The sequence below is a fragment of the Natrix helvetica genome (assembly GCF_964273705.1).
Source record: "Natrix helvetica genome assembly, chromosome: 1".
NCBI classification, from domain to species: domain Eukaryota; kingdom Metazoa; phylum Chordata; class Lepidosauria; order Squamata; family Natricidae; genus Natrix; species Natrix helvetica.
This window is the reverse complement of record NC_138548.1, coordinates 130,258,539-130,280,391: the sequence shown is the minus strand read 5'-3', so window position 1 is coordinate 130,280,391 and position 21,853 is coordinate 130,258,539. Positions and strand designations below refer to the sequence as shown.

The 21,853-nt window shown below is 36.7% G+C and overlaps 1 protein-coding gene across 8 annotated transcripts in view; it reads right to left on the bottom strand.

The window, feature by feature from the left end:
- Nucleotides 1-21,853, bottom strand: part of BIN1 (bridging integrator 1) — a 130,152-nt gene that overhangs the window by 15,479 nt on the left and 92,820 nt on the right. For 3 of the 8 annotated variants that reach the window (XM_081937978.1, XM_081937982.1, XM_081937981.1), the window contains 4 exons: nt 19,724-19,806; nt 15,491-15,535; nt 12,046-12,190; nt 3,506-3,634 (listed from right to left, as the gene is read on the bottom strand). In XM_081937978.1, the coding sequence (XP_081794104.1) occupies nt 3,506-3,634; nt 12,046-12,190; nt 15,491-15,535; nt 19,724-19,806 (402 nt within the window). Of the gene's footprint in view, nt 1-1,998; nt 2,080-3,505; nt 3,635-12,045; nt 12,191-15,490; nt 15,536-19,723; nt 19,807-21,853 lie in introns of all 8 variants that reach the window. The other 5 variants (XM_081937980.1, XM_081937984.1, XM_081937979.1 and 2 more) reach the window with 3 other exon arrangements.

Sequence of the window (21,853 nt, the reverse complement as noted above, 5' to 3'; positions counted from 1 at the left end):
AGGGGCAGGGCTTCAGGAGGCCAAAAATTGCTGTATTTGATGTATAAGACGCACCAACATTTCCATGCTCTTTTAGGGGGGAGGAAGGTGTGTCTTATACTCCGAAAAATACGGTATTTACCTGAAATGGTATAGGGCATCCTGCCTGAGCAGGGGGTTGGACTAGAAGACTTCCAAGGTCCCTGCCAAATCTGTATCTGTTTCTGAGTGATTCCTCAACCATTCTACCATATTAAGGCAGTTTGCTTACAGGGCTCTTATTTTGAAATAATAATAAATTATAGAATACCGTAAACATTCAGGATATATTGCATCCAAGCAAAACAGAAATACCAGCATCCTCTTATTAACAAGCAGATCATATAATCTTGCCAAGTGATACTATCAAACAACATTTTCATTATACTGCTTAATATAATTTTAAAAAACTAAATCTTTTCCTAATTTCTACTGGGTAATATAAAATAATTGTCAATACCAAATCTCTACCAAAAATATAAATATATCAGTTAATGGATATCTGGTATTTTTCAACTAAAGCAATCTAATATTTCTAGATTATTATATAGCATATTATATAATTTCTTAATTTTTACTTTCTTTATAAAAAGAAGAAAACCCACTGAAATCCATTCAACTGAGATGTTTCCTGTTCCTTCACCTCCACAATATAAGCATTAAACATTCGTAGTTAACCTGTATTTTCCACTTAATGGTCCTGAAAACAGTTTCTCTGGAAATAAGGTCCACTTTTAAAGTTTCGTGTATATGAAATAAAATTTTAAAATGAGGTCATAGCCATGCTGGATTCTTACCTGTTACTTGTACCAGATGTTGAACAGTCTTCCTCCTTGACCTCCTTCTCTATCTTCCTAAACAATTGACCCCGCTAAAAATAGAAACGTATCCATATACCTATCACTCCCCATCCCGTATCCACTAAAAATTCAAGTTGTTTTCTAAAGATAGTCTCCAGTTCAAGTATCCTACACTCTGAACCTGTCCCAGTCACAATGCTTTGTTTATGTAAGGGATTTTTCACAAATACATACAATACAAAACATGGCATAAAAAATGCATGAGGCATGCTACAGGGAAAGGATAGGAGCAGACAAGGATGGAAAGACTGATCAGTGGCCTACGGCTTTCTCAAACATTAAAGCGTGGACAAGTTTTGCAACTGTAATTCCTGAATGGAAGCAATTCTGTCAAAAAAAAGTTGTTCATTTTTTAACCTCAAATTAAAATAGCAACGCTTGCTTGTGTGTTTAATACAGAGACATAAATTTGTCTTCTGTCTGTCATTGAGAACCACACTTGATGTGACATGTTTACTCCAACCATATATCGGAGCTTTTAAGGTCTAGAATCTTTGTACATCAGCATATACTTTAGGAAAAATGATAACCCAGAAGACGTCTTGTTTTTTTCCCTCATATCTTTTCCCCACTCTAAATCCCCATAACTTCAAAAGCTATTTGGACAACAAGAAAAAAAAAAGACAGAGTATCTAAAACTTTTGCCAACTTCTATTCTTATAGCAGTTCAGAATGTTTTTAGATAGAGAAGAGAATCTTCTAAGCTTCTGCAAGGCGTAAATTTAATGAGGTAATAAACCAATATCCCAAGTGTAACACTTCGGACTGTAGAGAGAAAAACAAATGTTAAGTATGTTCATATGAATGAACTGGTCATTTTTTCCCTTTCTTCTATGGGTTCCTAGTTGAGTTTGAAAGGTCTCTGATACTTATCTAATGCTCACTGCCAGTGTTAGTACATGTTAGGATGATTTCAAATTACTCTTTGTCTAGTACTAATTGAGGACTAAAGTTTTACCAAAAAGAGATTGAAAACTTGTTAATGGTCATTTTGTATCTCATTTTCTATCCCAGAGTGAAAAGGAAATTCTGATCCACCAAGCTATTGAACACTACATGCAGTGTCCATCTGCCTCTGTGGGGTGTCTCATCACATTGGCAACCTGAGGCCTACACTTGCCTTTTCTCCCAAATTCAGGCCTTTCTCCCAAAGTTTCAGTCGTCGAACAGGAGGAAGAGGTAAAAGCCGCAGGCCACCGTGCTGAGGTAGGGAAGGAAGAATGGAGTCAGGAAACATACATTCTAGAGGTGCCATTGATTGCTTTTTATGATTTTTTTTTTAAAAAGAGCATTTATCACGATGATGATGATGATGATGATGATGATGATGATGGTGATGATGACGACGACGACGACGACAAAAGTTGTGAGAATGAGGCCAGAAAACTGGTCAGGCTGCTTTTTTAATCTCATATCATAGTATCTAAAGTTGGGTCATCAAAAAGAGGTTCACCTATTGGTCAGGTAAATCCCTTAGCAAATTTGCTCTTTAGAGATTAGTTTGGGAGGTCATCAGATTCTGATGGACTGGTGAATGTTAGCAATTTGTAAAAATAAATCATTGGGCAAGGGAATGACCTCTCTCAGTATAATACCAAAGCTCCTAAAACCATTGGGAGAGAGATATTTATGATGGGAAATAATTGCCAAGAACTAGTCAGCCCATGATCTGAATAAACAAGGAAGGCTGTTAAAAACACAATAAAACTTCAGATTATTCTTGCACAAGCCTTTAAAAAGGCACAGTCCTGCCCATATATTAGCTAAGAAAAATAACAGCACAAAATGATCTCAGGGCCACTGCCTTTTAAAAGAAGTCAAACAGGTGGTAACCCCACCTGTTTGGAGTTCCAATTCACACAATTCAACTCCATTATTTGGGATAGAAGAGACTTAAATGTCAAGAACTTCATTGGTGTCAGGTATTCTCAAACATTATGGACCAAAGCTCACCATAAATAAAAATAGTGATTTCCATTGGGGAAAAAAATTAAATATAGCACTTTTAATAATTATATTTTAATAAATCAACCATCGCCATCTTGCAACAGTCCACTGCAAATTCATGCAGACAAAACAAGGAGCAAAGTCCAGACTGAGTTTTGACAACGTTCTGACTTTGTCTGGACAAGCCATGTCAGATTAAAAAGAAGAAATGAGCTTGGATTGTCTACAACTGCCTGGGAGTTCCAACCCATTGTGTGAAAATTTCTGTTTAAGGAGCCGTTCCAGTACTGGGATCATTTGACATGAGTGTGGTTTTAAAATCTGTTGTCTTGTTTTCTATGCTTTGTGCATTCCACTAGCTTCCCCCCTGCCCTCCCCCCCACACACACACACACACTTCTCCTATTCAGTTCAGAAATCCTGGTGAAGAATACCAAGGAAGAAAGCAGGTGCTCTGTTTATAATATGCTTTCTTCTCTGTTGTGTTTCCAGTTAAGAATCCGCCAATGCTTAGGGGTTTCAATTCATTATCCCTTTGGCCCAATTCAAATCCCTTTGACTGCTTACCCTCTGAACAGTTTTCTTGGCTTGACACCTCTAGTAAGGAAAAGAGTGGAAAGGTGGAGGGAGGAACAATAGAAGAGAGGACAAGAGAGGGCAGGGAAGAAGGAGAAGCTAACCTGTGAGGGGGTTGTCACACTGATCTCTGGGACAAAATTGTCATCAAACAGGTTGATGATGTTCTCCTGCTTCATCTCCTTGGATGGAGTGAGTTTTGGAGGTGGTGGCACAGGAGGGCCTTTCCTCAACTGCATGCAAGGGAACACATGGCCACGGCACAAACAGCGACACCCAAAAAACCAGAGACAGGGAACCAGGTTAGCAAAGTAAAAACAGTTGCCCACTCGTATTACATACAAAGAGGGTCAGAACAAAAACACATGGCAATAAGAGGAAACAATCACACTCTTCCAAAAAGCTTTGCATCATTAGTTACACTTCAGTCGTGGGCAGGTTTCCCTTCTGCAGAAGAGAAACGTAACATAATTAATGTGCATAAGATAGGACATGCAAACTTATTTAGAGTCTGTACAACTTTCTGAAACAACAAGGTGGGAAATTGCATATTACTTTTTTTTAATGTTCTACAAAGCCAGAGATTCTAGCAGGCCTACGTGTGCAGAAATATCTACTTCCATAGAGAAAAGGGTTTCTAACCAGCTTTGACTGATTCCAATGCAGAAGACTCCCAATAATGTAAAACTCAACAATTATTATTATAATGTGATAATAATGTTGCCAATGGGGTAGTTTAAACATTACTCAATGTTAATTAATAGACATTAGATCTGATTATTTTGGAATCATGACATCACACATAGCAGTAGAAGAAATTAAGCTGGTCTGAGAATCCCTGTTCTCCTAACATATATACATCAAGGATTTTGACTTATTTTGGTATCATCAGGTACACAGCATCACACCAATAGGATTGTAATATGTAATCAATATGTAATCAATATTACATATTGATTTTCTCTTCTGTACTATAACATTCCTTCTCAGATCTCTTCATGTTTCTAAATTCATTGGGATGAATCTCAGTTCTAGGTAGAATGTCAGAGCAGTAAGTTGATTTTCAAAATTCAAAATAATTTGATTGTTCTAACAATGTTTCTCAATCAAAATGATATACATACAAATCTACCCTCCCCTGTTTTGTAAGAAGAAGCCATTAATCATTGACAAATTTCTATAACTGGTGTGTGCTAGGTCATGGGAAAGGTCAAGGGACAATTCACACAATTTGTACACTTGCTTTTTGACAATTCTTAGAACTTGATAAGCTTGTTCTAAATTTGACTGCATTCTCTTTTTTTATTTTTCATTTATTCAATCATTTTATTTATGATAGAAGCACAACCTTAAAAGTAAAAACACAACTATGCAGAGAAGAAAAAATAATGTGAAAGACAAATAGTAACCCCCCAAAATAAATAATAGATTGTTTTTCAGAATTTTTCAAGAATCAGTGCTGATTGAGCAAAATTTCATGACTTCTTTAGATATAAACATATGGAATCACATCACCCAATTCTATTTCTAACCCTACCTGGGTTATCTAGCAACGATTGTATGAATCTTTTTGAAGTCTTTTAGAAAATGGATAACAAGTTAAGATGTAGTGTATCCATTCTGGCCCTCCTTGATCTCTTAGTGACCTTCAATACCATCATGATTTTATCCTTCTGGGCGAACTCAAAGGATTAAGGATAGGAGGTATTGTGTTACAATAGTTCCCCTATTTACTCCAGGGTCAGTTCCAGTCAGTGTTGGTAAAAGGGGAGGTTAAGTCTGAAGCCCTCATTTTGCAGTCGTAAATTAACGCTCTAAATAAATACATAAATAAATAATAAATAAATAGTTTGCCATTTCTATTTTCTTTAATGTCTGTGGCTAAATTCACTCTGTGGCTAAAACTCGTGGGATTTTATGGTATTTTTCTCTACAATAATATGGAGAGAATAATATACAAGTCTGCCCATGGGGAAAGCACTCCAATAATGGTCAGAAGTGATATTTGTGAAATATGTTGTGGGAGTAAAGGCCCTCTTATTTAGCCATCATCTACTGTAAGTCTGGAAGGATCAGAACTCATGTCCCTTTAATGCTATGTATGTATGCACTATGCATGCAGCATCAACTATGGAAATCTGCTTTAAGGAATTTTGCCTCAAGAGTTTCAGGTCTTCTGCTGTTTCCAAAAATAGGATCAGTAACTTTGCAGCATTTGGACACTGTTTTTGGGACTTGGAAACCTTAAGAAGGAGTTACCTTCTGTGCTGAAGCTTCTCTGTATTTCATATGAGACAATTTCCCTTGTCTGATCTTCTCTTTCAAGTCTTAGACAAACCTTCAAACTTACACAACTGTGGATTCTTCTCTACTAATTATGTCTTTTGCTCTACAAATCATTACCCTATCTCTTTCTATTGCAATTTCAGGGAAGAACCTATCCCAAAGAATTTCATGTCCCATAGAAAGGTACACATTGCCATTATATCACAGGACTGGGTCTGATTTAATTTCATCTGCCATACTCTCCTTCCTGATCCTGTTCTGCTACACCATTCAATGAAAATAAATTCATGTGCGGCTTCATCTGTGTCAAATATCACTTACCATAAACCAGTGATGGTGAACCTATGGCACGCGTGCCACAAGTGGCATGCGTGCGCTGGCCAGCTGATTTCACCCTTTTTAAAAGCCATTTTTCGCCCTCCCCAGGCTCCAGAGGCTTTATAGGAGCCTGGGGAGGGCGAAAAATGGCTTTTGGCTCTTGTCGCCCTCCCCAGGCTCCTATAAAGCCTCTGGAGCCTGGGGAGGGCGAAAAAAGCATGTAAAAATGGGGGAGGGATCGTGCGTTGTGCCCGCATGCGCACTGGGGCATCGCACGTTGCATTATGGGTGCGGCACGCCCGCTCACGACCCCCCTGCACTTCCCCCCACTTGTTGCACAGGAGCCAAAAAAGGTTCGCCATCGCTGCCATAAACAGTCCTTTTATTTTTAGAGTAGCATGGCTGAATCCCATAAAGGAACTTTTTTCCTAAGTGGGTGGTACTTGTACTTTCATGAATTATTTACTTGAGTTAGCAATCGTAGTGAGAAAACAAACATTAATTAATGTTTATCCCTTCATGTTTATTTCTGTGATAGGGTTAAAGGATTGCAAGAAGATACAATAGTATATATAGTTTGGAACTAGTTTGGCAATAAAAATGACTAATCCATTCCTAACTTGACCTCTGATCTCATTGAGATTTGTATATTGAAACTCTTGTCACTCTCATTCTTCTTTTATTCGACTCATCTGCAAGCAACATGATGCCAGAGTTACAAAGTTCTTAAAAGAAAGGTCTTGAAAACCAGCCAAGCAGTCTTTCACAAGACCAGAGATGTTCATTGCAAAAGAGTAGTATTCTTGCTGTAGGGTCAGATCCTCTATTAAATCTATATTTAGGCACTACTTCCTTTTCATGACCTGGCAATTGATAGTTTCCAGGTGACCATTTTAGGATATGACCTATTTAATGTACAGTAATAGTTTTTTTTTTAAAACGGAAATGGCTCTCTGATCCCATAAGAACTTTATTATCTGTGTAAGCTTTATTCTCCAGGCTTGCCAATGTTTGCATTTCAAATGCTTTCATTTGAGCATCCTGGGTAGATATTACAGTATTATTATTCTTTGTTTAAATCAGCTTAAATTCATTGTAATGAAATGGCACTGCATCAGCGGATTCTTGGATATTTATATTGCCATTGTCACAACATTTATACTTGGTCCCACTGCTATGCAAACAGTTGTTAACAAGGATTTTAAATTAGCTAGCTTAGAGATCATATCGGTTTCCTTTTTTTATGGAGCTGTTTTATAATGTAATATTATATCTATTTTTTTCATTTTCCAGTTCATCTCTTGCAATCTTTCCATGCTTATCAGAGATTTGCATGCATGGATGTGATTCAATATTGTATTTGTCTTTTGGGGGCATTCACATACTCACATTGTCTGCTGCAGCTGTTTTGTTACCTTTTCTGAAAACAGCTGCATGCTTTTCTTTACAGCGTGCACCTGAAGTTCTTTACAAAAAGCGGAAATGAATATAAGAGTCTATAAACTCCCTACATAAAAATTAAATTAAAGCAATTTGACATTAATTAGCATCAATGGGATGGTGAAAACATACTAATTACCATGTTTAGTATTTCTTCTAGACCTACATAATAGATTTGGCAGCATAATAACTGACTCAATAAAAGATTATCCTTTTGAAATTCACATTTGATAGCCAGTTTCATGTGAGACTTTCCTACAATTACTCTGTGGCAGGGAAGGGTTAAGTCCAATTAATCTCCAAAATACTCTCCTACCCTCAAAGGCATGGGAAGGAAACAAATGTGATAAAATCACAACACCTTCAAAATAATTTTAAAACTTTAGTCATTCACCATGCCAAAGAAAATGTTTTTTTAACAATGCAAATTAAAGTTTTACAAAATGGAGGATAAGGATAATTACAAAAAAAAAATGACTCAAGGTTGGCAGGGAAAGAGTGTGGTGCCCCCCCCTTCCCTTGGGGTCTTAAGCATGTAGTTACTTCTTTAATGGTTAATCCAGGGCTGCTCTGTTGAGTTGGAGAGAATACTTGTAACATGAGAGAATAGATAGATAGATAGATTGTGTGTGTGTGTGTGCGCGCGTGTGTGTGTGTGTGTGTGTGTGTGTGTATGTATGTATGTATGTATGTATGTATGTATGTATGTATGTATGTATATCCTACAAGTGATTTTCATAGCATTTTAGAGTGTTCTTACTGTTCAAAAGTTATATTTCTCTGCCATATTAATTTGGATTTTGGCTTTTCACACCAAACCCTACAAACTGCTGTCTTATTACGAATTGTTACATTTTATCCTCAGAGTTTTGGTACTATTAAAAGTTCTTGCAATTGTTCTAAAGTGTAAGGTTTGTATATATTCCACTGAATGGGACATAGTCTACATCATACCAGCCTTTTGGGAGAATATTATTTGTTTCATCTTTTGCATTGTTTTCTCTCCTAGCAATGTTATTTTGTATTTTAATAATGCATCCTTATAATGACAGAGCAGTAATTGCTCTGTTTTATTCTTTTATGGTGACAGATATTGTATTCTAGCAAGAAGAACTGGAAGAGAAAAAATTGTTTTTGTTCCAAATTAAATATTTCATACAAGTACACAGATGTTTAAAAGAGGAGACTATCTGCAATGCTTAAATATTTTATGCTATTCACAGGAGGGAGAGCATTCTGTTAATGTCTCTCAAATTTTCAAGTACTCCTTTAAAATCTTATACCAAGGTTTCTTTTTTTCCCCTCCTAACATTGAATTTAGTAATTTATCTCAGGTACAAATTGCACCACTATGCTAAAAGGGTCAATTAGAAGCACCCCTTGTGTTTTCTAAAGGAAACCATGATTTGTTGATGATTTAATCATACAACAATTATGAAGAAAGTGAAGTTAATCCTCTTACAGTATTTAAGGCCTTTGATTTCACCTGTTGTGGAGCATGGTGAGCAATAACAAGCTTCATTATGCATTAAAAAAGAAAGGCCAGCTGAGGGCACTGTGCACCACATATCTTTTCTCCTTTTGAGAGGATGGGTGGAAGATGACTGGAAAGAACTGTGATTTTAGTAACAGCTGAAGTTGGTATGACAGAAGCCTTGCTGATGGTGGCTATGTGACTCTTCTTAATCTATGTCAAAATTGAGAAGTGAATATGTACAACACAGAGGTGGAAGAACCTACAACATTGGTAAGGAAGAATAGAAATAGATTGGCTGAATTATCCATTCTCCCTTATGAATTAGTATTCTGCATTGTTGTGTTGAGTAGAATACACTAGATACTTACTATAATGAATCTGATTTTTGTTATTAATGGATATTCTCTATGGTTAAAAAATCAATAAAAATGTCAAACTACATACTTCATCATTTTCTACAATTTATGAAAAATGAAACCTTTATTATTAGCTCTCTCCAAATTCTTGGAAAAATCTGAAAATAATTTCTCAGCAGAGGAATAAATAGCAAAATTCTACAACATATACAAGCCCAGCTCAAAGTATAGAACACTAAGCAGGCTTCTGACTATAAGGCCATTAATCTGAGGAGGTCTACACCTTATACATTCTGGTGTCTCCCACACAACAATCTTTCCTTCTCACCACCTGCACTATTTTAGAAGACAGGTGCTGTTTATTGCAATGGGACCACAACAATTACAGCCTGCTTTTCTATTTCTACTCAGATGGGAAGGAGGAATAGAAATAAGCTGCAATGAGTCAAGAAACCTTTCCAAAAAGATACTATCCCACAATTATTTAGGAAAAAAGGCAAGCAATAGAGATTGCTGCTCTTATAGTAAATGTGGAATCAATAGCGTACATCTCCAAGAGTTTAACATTTACCTAAGTAAGCTAACCTTACACCTCAGAGGAATTGTTTGCTCATTTAAAAAAACACCAAAGTAGGAGCCTAGTTATTAAGTGCAAGGTATTTGTGTATGTCTAAATACGCTTTCAGTACATATTAAAACTCAGATATTCATTTGCAAATTGGGTAGCTTATTACTTTAACATCACCAAAACATGTTCTAAACCAGAGGTGTCAAACTCCGCGACGTCACAGCGGCATCATGTCATGTATTGTGACTTTTTTCCCCTTCAGTAAATCAGGCGTGGGCGTGGCCAGCGTGTGATGCATCCAGCCTGTGGACCAGGAGTTTGACCCTGTTCTAAACTATGAAAGTGATTTCAATTCAAGTTTAGCCAAGAAACCTATTTAAAACTTCAGTAAATCAATGCGGTAGCAATACTGTTAGAGTTAAAAAAATGAAAGTAAGTAAATAAATATTTTAAAAGCAACCAAATAAGTTTTCAAGATTGGTTAGAACTTGTCTTAGAAATCAGAGAGAGAAAGATGAAAACACTGCAGACATATGAACATACATGTTATACTACTGTATTCTACCAGCGTTGTCTCAGCAAATTTATCTAAATGAAAACTGCTCACACAGTGGCCGGCCCCATGGCATTCTATCAGTTTTATTTTACTGAAACAAAACATTTAACAAAATGTATCTCAAGTAAAATGTACTTCTTTTGATGTTTAGTTAACTAAAATTGCTACTACACAGCAACACCCCCCCCCCCCTGTGTTCCTGTTCTTATTAGCAAATTAATAGCATGAACATGGGGGATAATTCTTGTCCAAATAACTATCCAGTCCAACTGGGAGTCAAATACACAAAACAGCATATTTCCATTGCTCTATTTATAGATGGAGTGGGAAATTTGGACTGTTGATCCAAAGAGTCATTTATCCAACTAATTATAAATAGATACTACATCCCTCATTCCTGAGTTTTAACATACTTCTAAACTGACTCTAAAGATTCATTTTGAACCCAGAGTACCTCTAAGAGAAGACCTTGGCTTTTCCTTCTCCCAAGAACAATGCTCTTCACTGACCAGAGAAGTTTCCCCAATAGGATTGATAAATGTATTCCATTTGCAAGTTTGATTAAAGGTTTTATAAAAACAGGGCAACCGCATTTTAAAAAATGACCAAATGTCAAAGCAGGGTGTTTCTACAATCAATTTGGAAACTAGAGATATAATGATATGTGTGGTCATCTAGGAATAGTGATTGTATTATAATGTCTTCATATAGATAATTTACCTACATCCAATACTATCCTAACATTCTAGGAGTTCATAATTTATTTCATATAAAATTAAATTTCAAAAATATATCTGCTGGCAAATCAATTACATTTTTAACTAGCAGATAGTTCTCAAAAGATTGTTTGGTGCTGAAAAATTAGAACAAAGCTACTTTTGTGAAGCTAAAGTGAACTTGGATAAAGTCAGATTAAAGTCACACTGACATATATTTAGGAAAAAAATAAAATGTTCATTTTTTAATGAAATGATGAAGTATACATGGGCATCTGCAGAGGAGGGCAAGTAGGGAGTCAAATGAAAATCCAAGTATGATGATGTCATCATGCAAGTGATGCGGCTTGCACGCACATAATGCCATCGTTTGCATGAGAAATCATGTATATTTGATGTCATTTCCAAACAGAGAATGTAGTTGGTAGTGCTTTTCCTTTAAGAAAGCCATTAAACAATTTACAAAGTGAAGACTATTGGAAAACCTCTTCAGAGTAATCTTCAGAGGTCTAGGATTAACCTCCAGTTTATTATCAATGTCTGTGACAATGATTCAGGAAGTTTCACCCAAAATATTTCCATTCTACTATCCCACTGGTGTTGCAGTTGACTACTTTACTCAGAGGTTACACATGCCAAGGCATCTTATTTAACCAGGTCCTTTCTTGCTCTTATGAACAATTATGCATTACATCAGTTACATAATACAAACTAGCTTGTTTCCAAGTAGAACACTGGATTAAGAAATGGCAGCTTTAGAGAGAAAGTGAAATAACACAGTTTGTCTATAACTATTAGAGAACCTGAACTGGAAAAAAAAGTAATTGAGCTACAGATAAAATCGAACTGTTTGCTGTAACAAAAATATGGAAAATGTAGTAGAAATGTGTACATTCCCAAGGAAAACACAACAGCAGCTCTCACTACCTGAGAAGGAGACTTGGGGATACCTCCTCCAGGAGCTTCCAGAGTGGATGGTTCTGGTTCATGGTTGACGGCCTTGATTTCAGGGCTGGTGATGGGAGTCCCATCAGGTGGAGATGAAGGAGTTTTGTTTGCTTTTGTGCTGTCACTGTAAGAAAAAAGAGAGAGAAAGCACTTCTCAGTTCTCGGAATTGACATCTTGAATAGGGTTTTTTTGTATGTCTTGGGACAGACTAAAATGCTTCTTTCACTTGCATTGTTTGGAATACCTCTACTGATATTACTTTAATTTGTAGTAAAGTGCTTGTGTGCCTCATATCAAAAGAAGAAGAAAACAATGTTAAGTTGAACCACTGCCAAAAACCTAAGTCCCAAAATCACTGCCAAAAACCTAACTCCCAAAACATACAACATATAGCTAGTTTAAGGGCTGAGCAGTGCTAGCGATTGAAATTCTTAGAAATAAAAAAAATATTTTTTAAAAAAGAAAGAGACCCAAAAAAAGAAACTCTTAGAACCAAATTATGTGATGCCTTACATGTACCTTGATTATGAGTATATGCATAGGTATATTTTAAGCAGTAAACAGCAACAATTGATGGACATAGGGACATCCAGTGTAATTCCAACAGAAATCCATCTCCTAATAATAATTGGGATTATGTGCCACAGGAAGCTACCAAAGAGATTTTCCATCCCAACCAAACAAGAGAATGGAGAAGGGTACTGTATGGATTGTAACATAGAGGGGGGGGGGGAGAATTTTGCTTCTGTTTTTTTAAATCAACATCTCTATTTCCCTCCATGCTCTAATCCAGTGTTTCTCAACCTTGACAGCTTTCAGATTTGTGGATTTCAATTTCCAGAATTCTCCAGTCAGCGATGCTGGCTGGGGAACTCCAGGAGTTGAAGTCCCTTGTCTTAAAGTTGCCAAGGTTGAGAAACTCTGCTCTAATCTAAATTGCAATACATGCATGCCAAAGTTTGTCTACCATATAGCTTTAGCTCTTAAGCAGCTCTTGGATATTCTCTAAGATTTAAATAAGATGATTTTCATTATACATTAAAAATAAGCAGACCTTTGAGCTCCAAAGAAATATAGAAATTTTAGTCTCCTAAGGAATTTTCTGTGTGTGTGTGAACCTGCAGTGTTCTCTGTTATACAATGAGTACTTTGAAATTAAACCAGCTAGCCATATGGTTTAGAGGGATGAGACAACTAATTTCTTATTTAAACAATGCAAAGGAAAAGGTTGAAAAATGGAACTAACCCGCCAAAATATGAAAAATTGCTTTACACCTTACATTTTGTCAACTAAATACTCAAATATTAGATTTAAAACAAAAATATCAAAACCCCTGATATAGAATAGAATTTTTTAAAACTCTCATATCATTTCTATTCCTAATTTGCATTGGGAAATAAATTATTCCAAATGCATTAGGGCTTATGCTTATGTACCGTAAATATTCTTGGTTCTAAGAGGTTCTAATTATAACCCATTCACTGCTGGAGATTCATGCGGAAGATGAAGATGTAAGTAATCAAAGATGAACTACCAAATCAGGGGTGTGTTCTGGAGGCTGGTTCGCTCATGTGCACGCTATGCATGTGCTCGATGCGTGCAATGCGCCCATACGCAGTGGAATTAAATTTGTTCTGTGCATGCGTAGAAGCAAAAAACAAAATGGCAGCACCTATGGCGCCACCCAGAGAACCGGTTCCAGCGACCCAGGCTGTCAAACCACTACCAGTTTGGCCGAATTGGTTCAAACCAGTAGGAACCCACCACTGTACCAAATCATATCATAACCATGTCTATCTTCTTCTGTCCCTTATTGTATCTCCAAATCTTATCAAAAGACAGACAACTGGTAGAAGGAAAACAATTGAGAACTCTTTTTACACACATTTGTATCACTTAGTCATAGCAGCCATCATGCATATTTATTCAGCAAGCTAGTTAGTATAGAAAACACTTATTACAATAGTTTGTCATAAAAAAAACCATGTACTCCAAATAGTGATTTCACTTTTTCTCTCTATTGTAATGCATGTCCTTTCTAGGGAGGTTTTTTTTCCCCTCCATGCTATCATGCTCCATGATAATTCATATCTTCAGGATAGATATCATGATTTGTGATCGCATCACAAGAAAAGCTAAGAAAAAGGAGATGTTAATTTTCCAATTGAATTTCACAAAGGAACAACCAAAGTCATAAGGGCTCTTTACTCAGAATCTGAATGGAATAAAGAGCTCATTTTCCTCCTTCTCTTCCCTCATGAACTGATTCCAAATATGTTTAAAAGGAATAACTTGGCAACCAGTTTCAAAATTTGAATATTTTTGGAGGCCAGCCAACAGAATATGAATAAAGAACAGGAGCACTATTTTAATTCACCACGTCTATTGTGGAAGGCATGAGGAAATAGGACCAAGTTGTCTGGCTACATCACAATTTCTCTGAAACAAACAACAAAAATCTATTTATCAATATATAAACTTGTCTATTATTCAAATAAATGCTGGAATTTTATCTATAGTTGCTCTAACTGCAAATCCTTCAGCACTGATATCCATTGCTGCAACATATTAACTTAAGCTCTTGCAAAGGGATTACATAAACTTTACAAATATCAAGCAGAAATTTTAAACAAATTATGCACAAATTTCTAGTACCCTTAGTGTCCTTAAGCTAAGAGGCCTTAGTTCAAATCTAACTTGGTAGTTCTACTAGCTATACACAGTATGTGTAAAATATGGGCCCACTTCAGTTTGAAACATTAAATAGCAACCGCACTTAGACTTACATACCACTTCACTTTACAGCCTTTTCTAAGTGGTTTACAGAGTCAGCATATTGCCACCCCAACAATCTGGGTCCTCATTTTACCGACCTCGGGAGGATGGAAGGCTGAATCAACCTTGAGTTGGTTAGGATCGAACTGCTGGCAGCCAGCAGTCAGCAGAATTAGCCTGCAATACTGCATTCTAACCACTGCACCACTGTGGCTCTTTAAAGGAAAAACAGTGCCCTTTTTTCATGTGGGAGGATCCAATATCATAATCCACTGGAGCAAACAGTATTAGGTTATCTGGTTCCCTAATTAGCATTTATCTCTTAGGTACAGAGCACACAGTATTACAGTTATCCTTGAGAAATATATTAGGAAGCATAAAAACTGTCATCATAAATGCCACAGATGATCCTCCACTGAAAATGTATTGGGGGGTGGGGAATTGAATTAAAACAAACAATAAAATATTTGGATTATTCAGACACACACAAAGGCAATCTCAAACAATTCTAAGAGAAAGGAGTTTAAATCATGCAGAGAGGAAAAAAATCCTCTACGTTATCAAGCTATCAATGCACTATGCTGTTAGAATGAAGCCTGGCCTTTGCTTTTGTCATCCAAACCAGACCACTTTTGCCATTCTGGTACCTGCTCATCTTTTTCCTCAGCCTGGAGAAGAGTTTAGTTTTCTTTCTGTTGAGGACGGCACACGTAAGTGATCTCCATTACAACACGGCTCAACCAATGAGAAAGGAAGGTGAAGATTCCGTGCATGAGCTAATGCAATTACTGAGAAGATATTCGTTCATAGAGGAACTAGATGGTGGCCCAGTGGGTCATCTTAGCACAGTAAAGGTTAACCACACTGGGCATTTTCAATTAAAAAATATACCTATTAAGTGCTATGTCAGTGAATGGAAGAGTAAGAGAAAGATAGATGTCATCACTCATCCTCAGATTACCTCAAAGCTGTACTGGAAAAGAAATGTGGATGTGGAACAGGGCTGAGAAATGCTCAATAGTTATAGCAGAGGGCTATGCTTTGGCAACTGATGTTTCGTTATCTGTCACAAGATCAGTGAATACAGTGAGCCTCGAAAGGTGTCTTTTTTTTTGAGAAAACTGAACTTCTTTAAACATTAGCAACATGGAAATCACTTTCCAATTCAAATGGAAATTGCAGCATTAATGCACTCTCTAAAGCCCCATGGATTTGGTCAGTTTACATATTTTCTTAATAACTATCCAACCAGATACTAATTTGACATTAAATTATGGCACAGAATGGGTGAGGGTCTTTAAATGTATCCTGAAAAATATGTTCCCACAAAACATAAATTGTTTGAACTATTGTTGTATTCAGTGGTGGGATTCAGCCAGTTCGCACCACTTGGGAAGAACCGGTTGTTAACTTTCGGAGCATTTTGGTGAACTGGTTGTTGGAAGAAATCATTCGGGCAGAGAACCGGTTGTTAAATGATTTGAATTCCACCACTGGTTGTACTTCGAATGATATCAGCTGAAAACAGATTCCAGATCTTTTGGGATCCTTATGCCATCCCATAATACTTTTCTTACGATGTGTTTTCATGTCCTTTCTACACTCTCACTGATATACACGTTATTTTTTCCATCTCTACTTCCAAAGTACACAAATAAGTTATTTTATGAAATTCTTTTGGCTTGTAAATATAACAATAGTTCCTAGTTCCCACTTTGATTTTAATCTTGCTTTTTTTTTCCTGAAACTTTATTGTTTGCTTCAGTTCTACTATTATGCCTAAAACAATGCTACTTAGCCAGACTTCATAGAAAAAAACAAAACAAATAATTGTTTCAAGCATAGCATAACTCCTTTCAGATGTGATATCAACAGAAAGTAATCTATAGCAGTGAAATAATCACTGTATTAAAATTACATCGATCCAAGTAGAAGGAATAAACTAAACTTCATTTAAAGAAATCAAATTATTTTTGTCATAGTCACTATGCATTAAGAAATATTTTTTACTCAAAAATCAATTCACTAACTATAATGTGGTTTTCTTCCAGTTTAGTGTTTAAAGGACAAATCTTCATCCTAAATGGACCACATCTATGGTAAATTCTTCTTTCTCTACTGATTGCTACATATCTTTGGGGATTTATTATATATTTGTTCAGCCTTTCTCGCTCTTTCTTCATTTTTCATTTGTTCAGACTGAACAAATATATAATAAATCTTATTTATTACAGTTCTGTTTTATTGAGTGAAAGTGGTTTATAAAGGGTTTGCAATTTCTCTCTCTCTCTCCCTCTCTCTCCCTCTCTCTCTCTCTTTGAAAAACCTAGAGTTCTACTCATTGCCAAGAACACAGGAACTGATAGATTTTCTGATATCATTTTCCAGATTCATCGTCTCTTTGTTCTATTGTGTGTGTAGGAGTAGTTTTGCAAAAAAAGGAAGCAAGATAGCTTCAGATTGCTTTCCAAAAGAAGTACACAATAATCATTTTCCTAATGATGGCTTGGCACATTGCATCTCATTAATACAAACACAGCAAACCCCAGATTCAAAGCAGCTGAGTTCCCAAACTGCTTCATAATTCACATCTTTGGATAAAAGTCAGAAACCAAAAAGTGAGGCCTACTTTCCCCTTAACTGTATGAGCTGAGGGTTGGGGAAAATAGTGTGTGTGTGTGTGTGAAATGTATGAAAAAAATTTATGTTCTCTTCCTATCCCTGCCTCTACTTGGAATCGACCTTAAAGTGTAGTGAATACCTTCATGAAGAATTTCACAGTATTGTTCAAAAAACCCAAATGAATTTAATAGTAAATTCATTACTAAATACTAAATGCATCAATAATAACCATACATTTTTGTATGTGGTGGTGGGGGGATCAAAGAACTTTCACCAACTTTGCTTGAATTTTCTAAAGCAATTCAAAAACATCCCTACTTTTATAGCAGAACTAAAAAATGTTATGATCCATCTTTTACAGTATTATTTATTTGTGTGTATGTAAAGGTCTGTTTTCCAGTTCAGATAAACACATTCATGATCACAAAGGAAGGCAAATATATGTGTCCCATATAATGTTGCAGGATCCAATCTGGGTCAATCACTGGGACCAGAGGTTTTGTCTTCCAAGCTTTCAGACTCATGCTGGAGCCCATCTTCAGGGTCTCTAGCAGGGTGTGTGCTGTTCTGTGTGTGGTATTTATATGGTGCCCATTTCATGCAACTGTTTAGATGCTGATTGGGGTGTGTTGATGACTGGCTTTTAAGTTGTGAGCTTTCATTTGCTTCTGCTGCCCAGCCCTCACCTTCTAAGTACTTGATAAGCTGGTGGTAAATCAGGACTCCTGTTGATTGACAGGTGGCCTTTTTCTCAGGCTTCAATCTTCAAACCTGGCTGTTTTTGTGCCTGTTCATCCAACAATCTTAGTAGCTGCAAAGTTGAACTCCTTGATTTGAGTAGTTAAATGAGGAGACCCAAACTCATTGGTAGCCTCATACTGCAATCAAGGACACACATTCAACTTTGTAGCTAAGATTGTTGAACCAGCAGGCACAAAAACAGCCATGGAAGTGATTGAAGCCTGGGAAACAGGACCATCATCAGTGAACAGGAATGCTGATTTACAAGTACTTAGAAGGCGAGGGCTGGGCAGCAACAGGCAAATGACAGTCAACAACTTACAAACCAGTCATCAACACACTTCAATCAGCATCTAAAAAGTTGCATAAAACAGGCACTGTATAAATACCACACACAGAACAGCACACATTCTGGTCCCGGTTACTGACCCAGATTGGATCCTGCAACATTCAAGATCATCTAAATGTAGCCACTGTGTATTACTGTATGCCAGAATTGCACTGTGTTGATTTACTAATGTATTCAGCCTTACGGTCAACATTGTACAATAGATACATTTATTGTTGTGCAAATCTAATATCTTTTTATAGAATTGTGATATAAAGGGTATCCGATATGGAGCTGTGATCCTTAAGAATATAAATCATAAGTAACAGAGTCAAGGAGCTCAAAGGGCCAGCCTTTAGCCCCAGAGCTGAGAATATGGTTTATTATTATTTATTATTATTTATAAAGCACCATCAATGTGCATGGCATTTTACACAGCACAAGAGAACAAGTCCCTGCCCCGAGGAGCTTACAATCTAAAAATTGACAGAGGAAAACAACAGAGGAAGGAAAGGAAATGGAGAGAAGGATAAATGGGAAAAGAATATGTGATTAGTTCTATTAGACATACTTACGCTGATGTACACAAAGATATGGAAATCAGAATATTGTGCCAAGAACACTGTGTTTTATAACAGAATCAATTCTGGCAAATTATACTTTAGCCCCACTGAAATGTATTTTTCCCATCATTGTATCTCCATAAAAACATCAACCTGCTAAATTTCTGAAGACCCATCTACAGATAAATATATCATAGCTGACGCCTGAAGGGTTCACTCATAAGTAAACAGAAAATACAGGGGTTCCTACTCTTTCCCAACACATCTTCCTTTTTTCCTGCCATTCCAGTAGGTATATTTTTAAAAGATGCGTTTATGTAAAATTATTATATACACACAAACACATATACCCCCATACTCAAAATGTACATTTTGGTCTAGGTTTTGTTCTGGTGCTGAAATGGAAATGGCACATTTAACCATGAAAAGCACTGAGGAAATATTTCCTGGGATGGAAGGATGTATATAATCATATATATATAATGGTCAGAAGACACTGGTTAGAAAATAAGATAGACAGATGTGGTACTGCTGCCCAGCTTTTTAACAAAGAAAGAAGACGTGTTACATTCTTTACTATACATTATATATAAAGCTACGGTATACATTGGTCTACGCATACTAACCTTGGCTGAGCTTTAACAGGATAGGTGCTTGTTGCATGTTCTTTCTCTAGAGTCACAAGGACATCATTCAGGTTTTGGTTTAACTGAGACAATAAATAAACAAAAGTTCAAAAGAGGAAAAGAAATTACAGGTCAGTATAACAAAGAGCCTATTAGAAATACGTCAGTTTTCAGGATCCCAAAAGAGGGGTATTTTGCTAAGGGGAGGACTCTGCTACTTATTTATATTACCTCACTGACAGAGCTAAGGACATCTTTTGAAACAGATGCCATATGAGCAAAATCTGTGACATATGCAAGCACAATAATAATATGTTCAGTTCATGTTTCTTTGTTTTCTTCTCCTCTGGGTCACATATTTGTACTGCTCCAAGATCTTCCATCCATAAACAGACTTTTTATTTCTCACTGGGACTTAATCTCATCTTCCTTTTCTCTCTTCCCATCCCATTGCCTGCTACGTTGCTATGCAATCTTAGTCTGTCACTAAATAAGAAATCAGGCCAAGCTAGTGGAAATGCCCTGCAGGAAGGAGTTCATCTAGGCTTGCAGCCCATGCCAGCCACTGCAGCAGGTCCATGGGACAAACTGACGCTAAAGAAATGCAGATTATCTTTTGGCATTACAGGAAAAATGGAAGAAACAGGATTACCCCAGAGAAACAGACTGCTCAGGGTTTTATCTCATAAATTATTGCGCTGTTGGAAGAATATATTTGATAAGTATAATGTTAGTGTGGCCTGGTTCTAGCACTTTTACATTCAAATTGCTCCCATAAGCTATGGGAAAGCACACCCACACTGTCTCATCAATGTAAACACAATATGATACTTCAGTTCAGCTTTGCTATTAGTGGTCCACCTCTCTGTTTTCTCACTTGTTGTAAAGACTTTAAATGCCTTAGCTGAACTGTGATAGGAATATACTTTCCTATTTCAGTGGATTACTTTTGGATGTCTGGCTACGACATCCATCCGATCATATCAGTGGCTCAAATACCCATGTAAGTTGGCAATTTCACTAAGCTTCACTGTACATTGCCACCCATACTATTAAATCTTCTTTGTGCCTCATAATATTTATAGAGATATACAACAGCTTAGAAATAAGAGCAAAATACAAGCTATACAATGTCCCTCCTCAGAGTATCTAGTTTTTAGGACCCTTTTGGGAAGTCTCATTAACGCAAAAGCATGGAACCAGGCAATATCAACCTTGAAAATTTACATACATACATACATACATACATACATACATACACACACACACACACACACACACACACACACATCTGAGTTCCTTGTTGGAAGGTTGGCAGAATCTTTCAACAACTGAATATACTTTTTGTCAATTTGTATCTAGTCATTTGATACCCCTTATATATTCGCCTTTCAATATTGACATGTTCCAACCTACTTTTTCTATTGCCTGGTACAGGATTTTAAATTCTAAGCAAAGAGGATTAAGTTGCAGGTTTATGTAAACGGATGGATATAATTTCCTTCTTTTACATTTCCTCTTTTGAACTGTGGTCTTCCTGATTCCTTGTCATGCTATGTGTACAAGGAAAGAGAAAGATCATTTATGCTACTCTGAAGGTGTAAATTGTTTATCCATGATATTAAAGTAAAATATGGCACAGTCACTGGAGAAATTCAGGACATGTTTCACTGGCAAACAATTTTTGAAAAGCAACTGAGCAGTTTCATTAGTTAAATACTGTATATATTAGTAGTATATATACCAGTGGTGTGGTGGGTTTTAACATTTTTTAGAACCTATTCTGTAGGTATGGCCTGTTTTGTGGGAGTGGCTTGGAGGGGGTCATGTGACTGGGTGGGCATGACTTAATGGTTATGTGGCTGGGTGGGCGTGGCCAAGTTGGAAAATGTGGTGAGACACACTTAACAACGCTCTTAATTAGCAACCAAAATGTTGGGCTCAATTGTGATAAGTTCTCTCCCTCTCTCTCCCTCTTTCTCTCTCCCTCTCTCCCTCCTTTCCTTCTTGTGTCTCTCTCCCCCACTTATTTTATTTCTTTCCCTTCCTTCCTTCATGTCTCTCTCTCTCTCTCTAACTTTCTCTTTCTCATTCTTTCTTTCTCTCTCTCTCTCATCCACACACACCCCA